Source organism: Dromiciops gliroides, chromosome 3 (assembly GCF_019393635.1).
Source record: "Dromiciops gliroides isolate mDroGli1 chromosome 3, mDroGli1.pri, whole genome shotgun sequence".
Lineage (NCBI taxonomy): Eukaryota > Metazoa > Chordata > Mammalia > Microbiotheria > Microbiotheriidae > Dromiciops > Dromiciops gliroides.
In genome coordinates, this window is record NC_057863.1 from 670,599,840 (window position 1) to 670,616,057 (window position 16,218).

Sequence of the window (16,218 nt, forward strand, 5' to 3'; positions counted from 1 at the left end):
GCTGGAGGGGATTGGCTGGGGTGGCCAGAGGCCACAGAACAGAGATTCGAGGCTGGAGAACAGGAGAGCGTGGGAGCCGTGACTCAGAGGAGGCTGGCCAGCCAGTTGGGGGCGACCTGGGATCCCAGCCAGCCCTGCTGTATTGCCCAAAGGCTGTGCACTGGGGTCTAGCTCTGGGCCCAGCTCCTTATGGGTGTGACTGTGTTTGGGGTGGGGGGGGGGCATCCTCTGGTGTCCTGTCTAGCCAGTTCAGGTCTGCTCTGGCCTGCTCACAGACTGCCCAGCATGCTCAGACAAGGGGCCTTCTGTGACCCTTTGGTGTTTCCTGCTTGGAGGTTATCCAGAAAGTGACCCCCCTCCCCAGCCTAGTTCCCTGGGGGGCAAGGGCCCACTGACTCCTCCCTGGATGTCCCAGGGTCCCTAGCCCCTCTCCCCCTCAGCCCTGCCTCTGACCTCCTCACCTCTATGCACCTAGCCCAGCTCTCCCCACTGGGGCTCTGCTGCATCCTGGGGGTTACACCAGGTCTGGGGGGGTCTGTTAATGATTATGGCTGTGGCAGGGTGCCTTCCGGATGTGGAGGGGGAGGGCAGAGGCAGGCCACCCCAATGGCTCCCCACCCTTGCCCAGAGGGGGCAGGAGGAGAGGGAGAGAGAACAAAAGGCAGGCTGGGTGCTGGTGGAGGGGGGCAGGGCCAGACCCAGACGGGGGGGGGGGGGAGAGGCGGGGAGGGGGGCAGAGCCAGGGGAGAGGGGGGCCTCTAGGCTCCAGCAGCAGGGAGGGAAGGGAGGGGGAGGGGGAGCCTCCAGACCTCGGCAGGGTGGGGGGGGAGGGGGAGGGGGAGGGGCGGGACAGGCTGAGCCTATAAAGGGCCGCAGTCACCCCGGCTCCGGGCCCGCCCCGCAGGCCCCTGGCGCCCGCCCCAGGATGGCCCCAGCCCTGGCCCACAGCTGCCGCCCGTTCCGGCTCCCCGGAGCCTTCCTGCTGCTCCCGCTGCTGCTCCCACACCCGCACCCGGTCCTGGCTCGGCCGCCCCCTCCACCCCCCGTGAGTTTCAGGCCGGCCCCATTCCGTCCCCGCAGCCCCCACTCGGCCCGTGCCATCAGGTCCCCGGGCCAGAGAGAGGCTGGGGGTGAGATGGGAGGGGGCCTATCAGTGTGGGGGTGGGACCCAGACCCCCCAGTCCCAATCCTGGCCCCCCGCGAGGCTGTACTCGGACTCGCTGGGCTATGCCCTTGTAGGTGTCTGGCGGTCCCTGCCTAGGTCTGGCCCGGCCCCCTGCTCCTCCCCTTTTCCCCTTCCCCCTCCTCCCTCTGCCCCTCCTCGATCCTCCCGCTCTTCCCGCCCCCTTCTCTCGGCTCCTCTCCCACCCTTTCACTTTCCTTGCGGGTCCCTCTGCCCTGGTGCCCTTGTCCGTCCGCGCCCCTCCCCCCTTCCCAGGGGCTCTTGGGGAGCAGGAGGGGGAGACTTGGAGATACCTCTGCCACCCCTCTCCCTCCCTGGCCTCCGCAGCCTGTGGACAGGAGCCTCAGGCCCAGAGAGCTGGGGGAGGGGGGCTGCGGCGGGAAGGGAAGGGCAGGCCAGGGCCTTGGGACCTCTAACAGGTGTCTCTGCCTGTGCACTTCGGGGCCCATACAGTGTGAGTGCCCTGACTCTGGGTGAGGGGGAGTGCCCACAGCGGGTGCCTGTGGGTGCTCGTGGTATATAGCCCCTGCCTGCCTGGGGAGGCCCCAGACAAGGATATGCAGCCCTGGCTGCACCCAGATGAACTCTGGGAGCCTGCCCACAGGTCTCCGAACCGAGCTGGGTCCCTGGGGAGGCTGGCCTGGCCCTGCTTCTGCAGGCCCCTCTGTGGGACTGTTCCAGGGTTCCCAGGGGGCTTGTAGAGAGAGGCAGGGTGGTGGAAGAGACAAAGGGGGCCTGGCTGGAGGGCCCTGCAGGAGCCTGGGGAGAGGGCCTCTGGTCAGCTTGCTCAGCTTGAGGACTGAACGCTGGACAGCAGAGGACACAAGAATTTCCAGCTAGTCAGGCCCTTAGAAATGGGTTGTCTGATCCAGCAGGGAGTGGGGCCCAGAGAGGGGAGGGCAGTTCCCTAAGGTCGCCCAGCAAGGCAGTGGCCGAGTCAGGGTCAGGACTGGGCTCCCATTTGATCAGTGCCATTGGCTCTTCTGTGCAGCCCAACGGGTTTGAGTCTGTGTAGGCTCCTTCCAGGGCCCTTTGTTCCAGGCTGCTCAGATGCGCTGTTGGGTGGGTGGGCACCTGCTGGCCAGCCTTGGGCCAATGGGCTAGACAGAGGGCCAGCTCCCAACTGTGTTCTGTTCAGAGATGGCCAGATGCCCTAGGCCACCCCAGATGCCCTGTGGCTGAGCTGGGGGGGGTACCAGGAGGCCCTGGCAGAGGCAGGACCATGAGGACAGGCTTGGCCCAGGGAATCATCTCTCTGGGGATGGCCCCAGCCTGCCTTGGCTGGATTCCTCCCAGGGCTAGATCTCATACCAAGAGCCCCAGGTGTGTCCTGGCCCTGGCAGGTGCTCTGTGCTGCTCCCTCAGTCTCAGCTTCCTCTTCTGTACAATCGTGTAGCCACACTTGCAAGACCTCCCTCATGGGCTCTGAGTTCTGGGCCAGACGGGAGAGGTGGGGAGAGGAGAGGGCATCCTCATTCCTGGGACATGCTCAGGTCCAGGGTCCTGTTTGGGAAGCCGAGTGTGGAAAGCCATTCTGCTTTGCAGAGGGGAAACTGAGGTCTCCAAAGGGGGAGGGATGTGTTCTGTGAGCAGCGGCCTGGCATCTTGGCTCCTGCCTGGGGATGTTCCACCCACCCCCAGCCAAGCTGCCTATCTGACCAAGGGGCCTGAAGTCCCTGAGCAGCAGCAACAGCAGGAAGCGGGGGCAGAGATGCCATGGGCTCTGGCTCCAGGTGGCTGCCTCGCCCTCTGGCCAGGGGACTGGGCCCACAAGAAAGTGGGATCCAAAGAGGCCTCCAGGTAGGTGGGCAGCCCTCCAGCTGAGAGGGAAGCTCAGGCCAGAAGAGCCCTGGAGGCTTCTGCAGTGGCAATAGGAGTAGCCTGAGTGTGGGGGCTGGGCAATGGAAAGTGAGGGCCAGGACCTGGGGGTGACTTCTTGCTGTGCAGAGAAGACAGCCCTAAGGGGGGCTGGGCTGCATGAGGGGAAGACCTCAGATGCCAGCTTCACCACTGCGTGCCCCTGGGCACGTCCCATCTCCTTCTGGGACTCAGTTTCCCCTCCTGTAAAGAGGGAGTTGCACTTGCGTCCCTGTGAAGTGCCCTTCAGTCATGGCATTAGGGAATGCACTAATGACTAACTCCAGTAGCTCCCGTTGGACGGTTACATGATGTTTTCGCTTTGACAAAAGGCTGTGACAGATAGGGGACTCTCTTTCCTTCTGGTCCACCCCCTACTCTCAGCCTCTCCCCATCTCCACCCTCCTGCCCCATCCTTGTTTGGGTACAGGCTCCTTGGAGCCTCCTCCAAGAAGTCTTTTGGGATTTCCCCACCCCAATTAGGGCACACCAATTTACACATGGACTTTATGATTCTCAGAATTGGAAGGACCCCAAAAGTATCTGTCCCAACTCCTCCCTCCACAGGGATCCCCTCAAAAACTTTGCTGATGTGTGGGCATCCAGCTTCAGCGAGAGAAGCCCATCTCCCTTTAAAGAAGGCAGTCCATTTCTCTTGGGGAGAGCTTTCACTGTTTGTCTGCTCTTGCACCCTGACTTCTGTATGACAGGCTTTTAGGGCAGACCACATTCATCCTCATCTTCTTGAATCCTAAGGGAATAATCTAGGAGAATGCTATTACTGGTTACTAAAATGACAATAGCTTTTTCATTCAACAATTAACTCAGAGCCCCACCCCCAGTTTACTAAAGATTATTATTATTATTATTTGGGTGGGCAATGAGGGTTGACTTTCTCAGGGTCACACAGCTAGTAAGTGTCAAGTGTCTGAGGCTGGGTTTGAACTCAGCTACTCTCGAATCCAGGGCCGGTGCTTTATCCACTGCGCCACCTAGCGGCCCCAAAGATTATCTTCCAAAAGAGAAACTCCTTCCCTTAAAGTAAGCAATTACCTACTGGTAGCTAGAGCTCCTCTCCTAGGCTTCGATTAACCATCAGAGTTACTGATGCTACAATTTCTTAACAATGTACCAAGCAGGATGGTTTACAATGTTTCAGCTGTGAGAAAGGCTCAGAAATCATCCTGCCCTATCCTTGAACCACTTATCTTCCCACTGTGGAACATATTTACATCTCAGCTTTCTTGGGAAAGGCACTAAACACTTTGACAAATTCTCACAAAATGAGTTCTCAGAGAAGTTCCCTGCCTCCAGTTTCTCTGTTCCTTGCTCAGTCTTTTCTTTCATTCTGACAGGCAATCGTCCAGGAGGACAATTAACCAGCCAATCTCTCAAAATTCTGATAGCCTTTTTTTGAAATAATAAACATTTTTATTTATCGTTCTGAGTTCCAATTTTTATCCCTCCTTCCCCATCCCTCTCCAGATGGTAGGCAATCAGATATGGGTTATACACGTGCCATTATGGAAAACATTACCATATAAGTCAGTTTGTACAAGAAAAGTTGGAAAGAAAAAACTGAAGACGAGTGCACAGAAGCCTGCTTTGGTCTGTGCTCAATCAATATCAGTTCTTTCTCTGGAGGGGGATGCTGTGTTTCATCATGAGTCCCTCGGGATTGTCTTGGATCTTTGTATTGTTGAGAATAGTTGTCATTCACAGTTCTTCATCCAACAATATTGCTGTCTCTGCACAATGTTCTCTTGGTTCTGCTCATTTCACAATACATCCACTACATCTGTTCATACAAGTCTTTCTAGTCATCCTGCTTGTCTTTTCTTGTGGTTTTCTTTCTTTTGTTTTTTTGGTGAGGCAATTGGGGTTAAGTGACTTGCCCAGGGTCACACAGCTAGTAAGCATTAGGTGTCTGAGGCTGGGTTTGAATTCAGGTCCTCCTGACTCCAGGGCTGGTGCTCTATCCACTGCACCACCTAGCTGCCCCTCTGCTTGTCCTTTCTTAGAGCACAATAACATCCCACCCCATCAGATATCACAGCTTGTTGAGTCATTCCCCAATGGATGGGCATCCCTCTGATGGCCAGTTCTGAGCCACCACCCAATAGCTTTTAATGATAAGACAGCCTTACCTGGTCTGTGGGAGGGCCACTGAGGCAGGTGTGACATCTGAGAACCTCCATATCTGGGCCCTGTCCTGATGCCTGGTAGAATGGATGCTCCTGCCAGGCAGGGCCTGGCTAACTTTCCTGTGGAGCCCAGGTACTGAGCACCAAGTGCTGCCCACAGTAGGGAGTCATTAAGGTTTGTTGGGTTGAACAGAATTGAAGAGAGAGGTTCAAAGAGCTGCTGATGGGGAGGAAGTGCTTTTGCCACAAGTCAAAACTAGCATTGCGATCCAGCCCAGGGCAGCTGGGGGCAACTGTGGGGGTGGGGGTGGGGGGCCGAGCAGGAACCACTTGGCTATGGGGGGGGGCGGTTCCTGAGGCTTCTCTACTCTCTGTGCAGGACTCAGCACTCACGGAGGATGGATCCTGGCTTGAGGTTGTGCCCAAAGCGGCAGCCTCCAAGCCGGACCTCCCCATGCAGGCTGCCCCTCGGTGGGCCACAGCTCAAGGCCGCCCCCGCTGTGGTGTGCCCAACCTGCCTCATGGATCGCACCTCCAGAACCGGCAAAAACGCTTTGTGCTGTCTGGTGGGCGTTGGGAGAAGGCCAACCTTACCTACAGGTAGGGATGCTGTGTCTCCACAGGACCCAGTAAGGGGTGACAGACACCTGGGACTGTTAGATGAGGCTGAGGAGGGCATGGGAGGAGGTCAGTCTTACTTGGGGGAGGTGGGGCCTAGCCTTTACCAACTCTCCTGCTCTCTCCTCCCACACACAGCCTTTCTAGGCAGACTTTTAGACAAGGCTAGAGGCCTGCCACAGGGCACAGAGCACCAGGCCTGGAATCAGGAAGCCCTGAGTTCAAATCCAGCCTTAAACACTTACTAGCTGTGTGATCCTGGGCAAGTCACTTACGCTCCATCTGCCTCAGCTTTCTCAACTAGAACCCAGGAATCCTATTAGCCTCTGCCTCAAAGGCTTGCTGCGATGATCATGTGAGAGATTGGTAAAGGCTCTTAGCCAAGAGGCTGCCACATAGTCAGCACTTAATAAATGCTTATTTCCTCCTCTCACGGCCATGGTTGGAGTTGGGGGATCTAAGGCATGGCTCTGCCCCTGCCCCTGCCCCAATGTCTTGTCCATCATCTTCCAGAATCATGCGGTTCCCCTGGCAGCTGGTCAAAGAGCAAGTCCGAGAGATGATGGCTGAGGCCTTACGGGTCTGGAGCGACGTGACCCCGCTCACCTTCACAGAAGTGCAGGAAGGCAGAGCCGATATCATGATTGACTTTACCAGGTAAGCACCCAGTGCAGGAGTGGGAGGACACTGCCTGAAGGCCCTGGCATCACCCCTGGCATGGCCCTTGGCCCTTGCCCCAGCCCTGGCCTTAGGCTTCTGTGCTGAGGATCCCAAAGTCCTCTCCTGGAAATCAGGACCAGGATGTCTGGGTTCCAATGGCTGCTAGGTCTTGCATGTGCCCAGGAGAACCTCAGGTGAGTTTCTGGAGCTCCCTGGGTTGTGTGGGCTGGCCCTGGCACCGAACAGTCTAAGCTGCTAAGTCTGGTCCTGTTGACAGCTCTGACAGGGGGGAAGCAGGGCAGGGGGAGAATCCCACTTTCACAGGCCTCTAGACTTGTCCAAGGTCACACAGCCAGAGGGTGGTGGGGAGCAGGCCCAGGACCCTGTCTGGGTCACAGGCCAGGAGCAGTTGAGCTGAGCCTCCTGACCTCAGCCTCTCCCCAGGTACTGGCACGGAGATAATTTGCCTTTTGATGGCCCAGGGGGCATTTTGGCTCATGCCTTCTTCCCCAAGACCCACCGGGAGGGAGACGTGCACTTTGACTATGATGAGACCTGGACCATTGGGAACAACTTAGGTACGAGAACCTTGGACTGGAGAAATTGAGTCAGGGTAGATGGTGAGGCTGGGAGAAAATAAGGCAGGCTGGGTGGTGGGTGGGCCTGGGCCAATGGAGACGGGGCAGACGGCTGGGTGTCCCCTGGCTGGGCGCCAAGGGTGTCAAGGCCCCAGGATCGCAAGCTCCCCTGCCTGCTCCTGTCCACCCGCCCAGGCACAGACTTGCTCCAGGTGGCTGCCCACGAGTTTGGCCATGTGCTGGGCCTGCAGCACTCGGCTGAAGCCAAAGCTCTGATGTCTCCCTTCTACACTTTTCGCTACCCCCTGAGCCTGAGCCCAGATGACCAACGGGGGATCCAGCACCTCTATGGACTGCAGCCTGGACCTCGGCCCAGCCCAGAGCTCTACCTGGGCCAGGCCCCTCCAGCCCTGGGGCCTGCAGTGCCCCCCTCCAGAGAGCCCCCCCCAGCCCCAGGGCCCACCCTGCCCCCCTCCAAAGTGCCTCCCCCTCCCCAGCCTGGCGACATAGACACCAACGAAATCTCCCTGGAGGTGAGTCCCCAGGGCTATTTGCCCAGTCAACCCTTTGCCCTCCTTCCTTCCTTCCTTCCTCCCTCCCTCCCTCCTTCCTTCCATCCTCCCTCCCTTCCTCCCTCCTTCATCCCTCCCTCCCTCCTTCCCTCCCTGCCTCTCTCACCCCCCTCACCCTCCTGCCTGCCAGTTCTAGCGCCTCCCTGCCTCCCCATCCTGCTTCAATGTCCCCCACGCAGCCTGACGCCTGTGACACAGACTTTGATGCTGCGGCCACCATCCGGGGAGAACTCTTCTTTTTCAAGTCCGGCTTCGTCTGGAGGCTGAGGGCGGGGCGGCTCCAGCCCGGCTACCCGGCCCTGGCTTCTCGCCACTGGCAAGGCCTGCCCACTAGCCTCGATGCCGCCTTTGAGGATCCACAGGGCAACATTTGGTTCTTCCAGGGTGAGGCTCAGGGGAGTGCCCAGGAAGGGGCTGGGGAGGGGTCCCAAGGTCAGGAGACTTCTCAGGCTGACTGAGCTGTGAGAGACCAGGGGCTGGGGGTAGAAAAGGTGAGAGTCTGTGAGAGGCAGAGAGAGGAAAGAACGGCCAGAGGCTGCCAGGGAGGGACACAGTGAGTGACCAAAGCCTTCATTGGCCCTGGAGTCAGGAAGACCTGAGGTCAAGTCCTCATTGTATGAGCCTGGGCCCCTGACCAGTCACCTCCGGGCCTCAGTGTCTTCAACTGCAAAATGGGGGGAACAATGACTACCTCCTAGGGCTGTGGTGAGGGTCAAATGAGACAATTGTAAAAGCACTTGGCACCTGGCCTTAGTAAGTGCTTAATAAATGCTTGTCTTCTCCTCCTCCCTCCCTCCCTCCCTCCTTTTCTCCTTTCCTCCCTCCCTCCTCCCTTCCTTCCTCCCTCCTTTGTCCCTCCCTTCTTTCCTCCCTCCCTTCCTCCTTTCCTTCTTCCTTTCCTCCCTCCCTTCCTTCCTCCCTCCTTTGTCCCTCCCTTCCTTCCTCCCTCCTTTGTCCCTCCCTTCTTTCCTCCCTCCCCCCCTCCCTCCTTTCCTTCTTTCCTGGGGAAGGGGCTCCTCCTCCTCCTCTGACAAGGAGGTACCCAGCTCCTGCTCCCAGCATCCCTTTTCCTATGTCCATCTGCTTTGGTCCTTCAAGCCTTTCCCTCCCCAGGCTCATCTCCCTCTGCCCTGTCCTATCCTCTCTGGAAACTGTTCTTCATCTTAGACCTCTGTTTTCCTCAATCAGTCAATCAGTAGATGTGGATTAAGCACCTACTATGTGCTGGGCTCTGTGCTAAGGACTGGGGATACCCAAAGAGGCCGAAGCCCAGTCCCAGCCCCCAGGAGCTCCCAGTGTAACAGAGGAGGCAACATAAGATAGATATGTGCATATATAAAAAACCTATATATGCATATATAATATATATGAAGCAAGCTATGTGTGGGGGAAATGGGACATACCAAACAGAGGGGAGGCCCTGGGGCTGGGAAATGCTGGGGAGGCTTCCAGAAGGAGGTGGGATTAGAGCTGGGAGGTCAGTGGTGGGAGCAGAGAAGCCAGGCCCCAGGAATGCCCAGGGCCAAGCGCTGGAGGGTCTGATTCATAGAGTAGCCTGGAGCTGGGAGTAGGGGGGGGACTGGCTAGAAAAGTATGTGGGCAAATGAGGTGGAAGAAGCCTGGAGGGGAGGAGGGGGCTGGGTCAGGAAGGGACTGAGATGACAAACTGAGCATTTTGTGTTTGATCCTGGAGGTCCCAGGGAGCCCCAGGAGTTTATGGGGGGCATCACATGGGCAGAATTGCACTTTAGGAAAATCCCTTTGGCCCCTAAATGGGGGATGGACTGGGATGGGGAGAGACCGAGGCAGGCAGACCCCTCAGCAACAATTGATGTAGTCCAGGTGTGAGTTGATGAGGGTCTGCACCAACGTGGAGACAGAGTCAGAGGAGAGAAAGGGGCTTATTGGAGAGATGCTGCAGAAGTCCAATGGACAGGCCTTGGCACCATATTGGATCTGGGGCAAAAGATGGTGAGGAATCCAGGATGCCTCCTAGATTGGGAGCCTGAGAGACTGTGAGTGGTGGGTGGCCCTCTCCAGTGAGGGCTCCCTGGGTGATAGGGAAGGTAGGAGGTAGGGGAAGCAAAATGAGTCTGGGCACTTGAGTTAAGCTATCCATTGGACATCCAGTTTAAGATATCTGAAAGACAACTGGAGATGAGAAATTGGAAGTCAGGAGAGAGATTTGGACAAGACAGGTAGATCTGAGAGTCATAAGCACAGAGATGGTCCTTAAGTCCACGGGACAGAGGGAGAAGATCAGAGGGCCCAGAACAAAGCCCTGGGGGAACCCCCTGGTTAGAGGGCATGTTCTGGAGGAGGATCCAGCTGAGGAGACAGAGAAGGATCCAATGGTCAGAGAGGGAGGAGGAGAACCCGGGGAGCCAGGGGTGAGGGTCATGCTCTCAGAGCGGTGGGAGTGACCCATAGTGCCCGGGGCTGCAGAGAGATGGAGGAGAATGAGGACTGAGAAGAGCCCATTGCATTAGGCCACCGAGAGATTTTGGGGACTTGAAGGGAGCAGTTGAGATTCTGGATTGAAATGTGGGGCCATGAAGGGAGCCCACGAGCAGGAGGGTTGGGAGGATGAAGCTGCGGGTTAACTTTTGTCCTTTGGATGGCAAGGATGGGTGCAGCCCATGCCCACTGAGGCCGCTCGCTGACTGGCAGAGGACCCCAGAGTGAGGCAGCTCCAAGGCTGTTGCAGCTGGAGCTACCGCTCAGGGGCCTGCCTTGCTGCTCCTTGGGGTGCTGCTCCCCACGTCCCTCCCTTTGCCCTGAAGACTTCCCCTCCGTGTCCTCTGTGCAGGCTCTCAGTATTGGGTGTATGCTGGAGAGCAGCGGGTGCTGGGCCCTGCGCCACTCTCGGACCTTGGTCTGACAAGCTCAGGCATCCACGCGGCACTGGTGTGGGGCACAGCCAAAAACAAAATCTACTTCTTCCACGGGGGCAGTTATTGGCGTTTCCACGCCAGCACCCGGCGTGTGGACGGCCTCTCTCCTCGCCGGACCACTGACTGGCGGGGAGTGCCCACCGAGATCAGCGCTGCCTTCCAAGACAGTCATGGTGGGTTTGGGCTAGGGGAAGGGAGGGGCCTGCAGGGCTGGGGAGGGGCTTCCTTCTCCTTGGCCCAGGCAGAAGAAGGCTTGTCCCTCCTGCCCTTCATGCCTCCTGTGGAAGCAGCTCTCATGTCCCCTTTGGGCCTGGGAGGAGGCCAGACTGTGCTGCCCATGCAAGGCTGGGAGGAGGAGGAGGGCCCCTCCCTCTCACTGACCCTTCCCCCACCTCTCCCACCAGGTTATGCCTACTTCCTCCATGGTCGCCAGTACTGGAAGTTTGATCCAGTCAAGGTGAGAGTCCTGGAGGGCTTCCCGCGCCTCATCGGGCCAGACTTCTTCAGCTGTGCCGGACCTGCCACGCTTTCCTCCAATGCATTCCTCTAAGCCTGGTCTGCTCCCCGCTGGCCTTGGAAGCCCTGCACCGGGGCTTAACCCCTCCCCCAAAGCTTCTCTGGGGCTTGGCCTCCCCCGGGAACGACCCTGAACCAGGCAGCACTATTTATTCAGGGAAGGAAATGAGGGCCCTGGGGCGACTGGTTGGGCTCAGGCTCCCCCCCAATACCCTTGATTGGAGGTGGCTGAGGGGCGGCTGGGCTTCCATCTGTACACAGCCTGAGAGCCCATGGTTTGGCGGCAGAGAGACTCTAGGCCATGCTGGTTGTGGTCTACACTGGCAGCTCTGTCCCCTGCCTTCTCTATCAGTGTCCCAAGGCCTCCTTTTAAGAATCTCAGGTGGGACACCTGCCGCCCCCACACCCTGGACTCCTCCTAAGTGGAGCTTCTCTTTGGGTATCTTCAGAACTCATTCTACCCCCTGGGCTGACCGCCGTCCCCACAGGGACCTCAGGGAAGGCCAGGGAGTCCCAGGGAGCATCAAGTACGTAACATAATGCCAGCCTCCTTTCTTCTCTCCATCCACACCCCCCACCCCTGTCTCCCCTTTTCCCCTTAGCTGTCTCTTTGGAATAGGCCATGGAGCCCCGTGGAGGTGGGTGGGCTTACCTGATCCACTCTATTGCCCTCAGGAGGCAGGATGTGGCCCTGGCACACGGCACCATCCCCCTTCTTTTGCCTGCTCCCCACCCTTGGGCCTCAAGAAGGCCTGGACTTTCCTTGCCCTTCTGCCCTTTCTTGGGGTCCTGTATCCTGGGAGCTCAGGAAGGAGGTGGAGGGTCCCAGGGGTCTCTGCTCTGAGTCTTCTGCTTTCTTGGGAGCTGCCATCTCAGTTTCCCCTTCTCCCTCCTCTTCCTGCTCTTTCCTGTTGAGTTGAAGACTCTTTCACTGACTTTGCAAATGTGTCCTTCCCAGGGCTTGCTGGGTATGATTCTCCCTGACCCGTGGGCCGCCTTTTCTGTACCCTGTCACGCTGTGGAGATCCAAGCTGTTCTCAGCCACCCTCTTCTTAGCCAACCATGTGGTGACATCTGTGTGGCCTGGGGCCCTGACCTCCAGGTGGCATCAGGGGTGGTGAGCAGGGTCTGGAAACCTTGGGTGCCCTCCTGTCTGCCAGGGTGCCCTCCAGGGAACTGCATTTTCTAGCTCCTCCTGGTATCCCTCCTTGGGCTTTGGCCAAAACTCAAGCATCATGGGAGGTTCTTAGTGAAGTTCCAGTGACACATGCGGGCAGACAGATGGTCTTTGGCCTTCTGCCCTCAGGCCAGGCTCCCTTGGAGGGGGTAATTGCTACCACCACCCTAGCTCCTCTCCCTCTGCCCCTGACAGGCCCCAAGTGTCAAACATCTGGCCCCTTCCTGGGCTGATCCTGGGGTCTGCTGAGAGTTGGGTACATCCTCTCATTCTCCACTCAGTCCCGTTGATTCAGCATCTGTCTGACCCGGCTCAGGCTCGTGCCTCATCCACGGTCCTATAGGTCTGCTGCTAGCCTTCCCAATTCCTCCTTTTCCTCCTTTCTTCTTGCTCTCTGCCCCAGCTACCTGGACACCCCCCAATCCCACTGACATGCCCCACTTCCCAGGACACAGGCACGCCCTTTGGGGGATGTTGCTTCATCCTTTTCATGGTAGGAGAGAAGGCCGGTTGGGCCCCCAGCTCAGGAATGCTAGCCTCCCCCCACCCCCAGCCTCCCTAGCCTCAGAGGAGAGGGAGGGATGGAGGGCAGAAAGGGCAGCCCAGACTAGGGACAGAACAGACTTGATGTCCAACCTGGAGAAAGCAAGTCCTTATGCTTCCATCCGGTCTCCTGCCTTTATCCTGAGGGCTGCTGGGGCCTTCCTTCCCTCAGCCCCAACCTGGTGCCCACGGGCCTGCTTGAGCCATGGGCTTCCAGAGGCAATAGGTCCCAGAGGTAGAGCTCCGAGCATGCCCCCTCCCCATGCCAAGGCTGGTCCTTGTACCTCCCCCAGACAGTCTGGCACAGCTAGCCCTAGACCCGGAAGTGTTCCCTCCAGTCTCACAGTGTTCACAGGACCTAGGTCTGGGCCCAGAAGTGCTGACTCTAGGGGAACTCTGACTACTCTCCCTCCCACTAGACCCTAAGGGTCTGGAGACAGGCAGCTAGGTGCTCTTGGGCCCTGGGCTGGATGAAGCCAGTTGTGGAGGGCCCCGCTGGGTGGCCTTCCACTGCCTAGGGATAGGGCCTGTGCTCTGACCTCCTCTGCCAAAGAAGCAAAGCTGTACAGTGTGGATCAGTGGGCCATCCACATGACAATTAAACATGGTCTGTTTTCTATCAGATCTGTCTAGCCTCCTCCTGGGAAATGACCCGGCCTTCCTATCTGGGTCAATCTCTGCTGTCCTTATCACCGACAGCCCAGACCCCAAGGGATCGTCCACAGTCACAAGCTTGGGGCCAGGTTCGAAGGGATGGAATTTGAACTCAGCTCCCTTATGATGTCAGGGAGGGCAGGAGAGCAGTGAATGGAGAAGGGCCTTCTCAGACCCTTACTTAGCCGTCTGTGGCCTTGGGTAACTCTTCAGGGCCTTCATCTGTAAGATGCTAGATCGCAGGGTCTTTGTGAGATAGTGACTGGTGAGAGGTGCCTTCTTAGAAATATTGGTATTCTTATAATGATTCTGTCCAGCAACCATTCTAGAACGCCACCATTGGCCCAAGCTCAACACGCCCTGACAGAAGCCTCCACAGGCTGGAGCCTGGGGCTCCGTTTGTACAAAGAACACCAGAGGGAGAATCCAGACTTCATTTGGTCCAGCCCCAGAGGGGACAGGGACTTGTCTACAGGCACACAGCCAACAGCTTTCGTCACAACAGCCCTGCAAGGGCTGCGGGTGTGGGCTAGCCCCATCTCATGAGGAGCAAACAAAGCTGGCCAGGCTGGGTTGGGGAGGGCCTTGCCCAGGGATGTGGGGCCAGGAGGACTCAAGCATAAGACTGCCGAGGGCAGCATGGTGACGTTCTGGACGTACTGGAAGCAAATGAGAGACAAATGTAAAATCCTTCACCTGGTTCCAAGCAAGCAACATCCCAAGAAGAAGGAGACCGAGAACCACTTGTCCACAGATTTTCCTGGCTACCACGAGCCACCAGAGGGGTCTGTGGGCAGGCATTGAGGAGGAAGTGACTAGTTCCTACCCTGAACCTGGTGCACCCACAGCTCACCTCCCCCCAGACAGCCTTTGACTCCTGAGGAGAAGGCATGCCGACAGGGACACGTCATGTAGGGGAGGGGGGATGTCTAACTGGCAACCTCACGACGCGGAGCTGAGCTACGAATGCGGGGAACACAGCTTGGGGGGTCTGGAGAAGACTGAGGGGGCACATGATGGCTGGGCCCCTGTCCCTGAAAGGCCCTGGTGTGGAAGGCTGGGAGCCCTGAAAGGAGGGGAATGGAGACCACGAAAGCTCCCTGATAATGAGAGGGAATGGAAGGGCTGACCTCTTCTCTGAGCAGTCTGGGTGACCAGTGGTCCCGGCTTTCTCTTGGGGGGAGGAGTCCAGGATGACATGGAGGGACTGGCAAGATGAGGTGCCTTGGCCAGTCATAGGGAAGGCAGGAGAGGAAGATGCTTGATGGGGAGACCATATTGGGTTAGGGATGAGCTGGGGATGACTCGAGGTTGGCAGCCGGGGGTGGAAGGACGCTAGTGCCCCCACCTCTGCAATGTTCAGACAAGTGAGGTCTGCATGGGGCTGTCTGCCCAGATCCAATGTCCATCAAACAGTGATCCAGGATCGGTCCACAAGTGAGCATCGTCTCCTTGTTTCCGCGATGCCAGCAACATGCTTTGCAATCTGGGAGCTCGGGGCCGGGGGAGGACAAGGGCTTCTGGCTGCCCCCACTCAGGTTGGGGCAGGGGGCCATAAATGGAGTCATCAGACAGGTAGTAGGAGGCCAGGTCCACGGAAGCCACGGAGCAGCAGGGACCCTGGGAAGGGCAGGAGCGGCCACATCAGGAACTGCAGGGAGGCTGAGGGGAGGCCTTCAGAAGCCTTGGAGGTGATGAGAGAAGAGATGAAGGCGGCTGTCCTCATGGAGTTTGTTGGTGGCAGGGAGGAGAGCTGAGGATGGGAGAGGCAGGTCTGGGGAGGAGGCTTTAAGGCCCAGGAGACCTGGACCTCATTGGAGGCAGCAAGGAGAGAAGCGACGGCTAGGGAGAGGCGGGAGATGAGGAATGAGGGGGAGGCACTGCCTTGGAGGGGGCACCAGGGGGGCTGTCACAGAGCCTGGAGCCAAGGAGGGGAGCCAGGAGTCACCACCTCTTGGCACTTGGCATTTCCCTAAAGCAGGAGTCGGTCCCATCTCGACCCCATCTTTTCCATCCTGTTCCCAATGTAAGATGCACGATTCTGTTTGGATCTGGCCAAGGCCACCAGCGGGGGTGTGTGTGTGTGTGTGTGGGGGGTTTCCCTGTGCAGTCAGCTCAGAAGGAGCAGAAAAGTGGAGAAAAAGGAGATCTGGTGGGCCACTAAAACCACTCCTCCAGAACCTTTTAACAAGTGATTGGAAATGAAATGTAGACACTAGGAAGGCCGTTGTCATTGGCAATAATTTTATCGAGAAATCTAAGCGATGATAGCATTTCTACAGTGCCTGAAGGTTTACAAAGCACTTTGCAAATATGTTCTCATTTGATTTTCACAACTACCCTTGTTTTACAGGTGAGGAAACTGAGGCAGACAGGTAAAGTGACTTGCCCAGGGTCACTTAGCTGGGAAATATGAACTTGGGTCTTCTCTATAGCAAGTGCAGTGCCCCCATACCTACTCCATCATCTAGCTGCTTAGAATAGAAAATCACTTTAGGAGGAAGGAGGCAGATTGGCTTCCTCTGATCCTATCTCTAGCTTTAGTTCTTGAATTGGGGCTTTGGGCAGAACGGTGAGGGTTAAGTGACTTGCCCAGGGTCACACAGCCAGTAAGTGTCAAATGTCTGAGGTCAGATTTGAACTCAAGTCCTCCTGACTGCAGGACCGCTGCTCTATCCACTGCGCCCCCTATCGTCCCCAACAAAGATGCCGTTTAGGCTCTCAGGGTCCCCTGTCCTCCTGTCCTTTGGGGATCTTCCCAGTCTGCGGGCAGCTTCGGAAGCTCAAGAGCTTCCCTACAAGGATGGAACATTGAATTGACT

General features: G+C 57.6%; 1 protein-coding gene across 2 annotated transcripts; it reads left to right on the forward strand.

The window, feature by feature from the left end:
• The first annotated feature begins 912 nt into the window (after nt 1-912).
• MMP11 (matrix metallopeptidase 11) lies at nt 913-14,900 on the forward strand. 2 transcript variants are annotated; one of them, XM_043990418.1, is made up of 9 exons: nt 913-1,045; nt 5,564-5,784; nt 6,316-6,459; nt 6,907-7,040; nt 7,236-7,573; nt 7,792-7,996; nt 10,422-10,679; nt 10,911-10,963; nt 11,472-14,900. In XM_043990418.1, exons 1-9 carry the CDS (start codon nt 926-928, stop codon nt 11,493-11,495), a joined length of 1,497 nt encoding a protein of 498 aa, XP_043846353.1. In that variant the 5' UTR covers nt 913-925; the 3' UTR covers nt 11,496-14,900. The 2 variants fall into 2 exon arrangements, with proteins under 2 accessions (XP_043846353.1, XP_043846352.1); XM_043990417.1 differs by having other exon boundaries at nt 10,911-14,900.
• The last annotated feature ends 1,318 nt before the right edge of the window (nt 14,901-16,218 follow it).

What these genes read in the sequence shown, in the direction of transcription:
- MMP11 (XM_043990417.1), top strand. Translation starts at nt 926, where the DNA reads ATGGCCCCAGCCCTGGCCCACAGCTGCCGCCCGTTCCGGCTCCCCGGA. An exon ending in GGCCGCCCCCTCCACCCCCC is followed by an intron (nt 1,046 to 5,563) that starts GTGAGTTTCAGG and finishes CTCTCTGTGCAG; the next exon opens with GACTCAGCACTCACGGAGGA. An exon ending in AAGGCCAACCTTACCTACAG is followed by an intron (nt 5,785 to 6,315) that starts GTAGGGATGCTG and finishes ATCATCTTCCAG; the next exon opens with AATCATGCGGTTCCCCTGGC.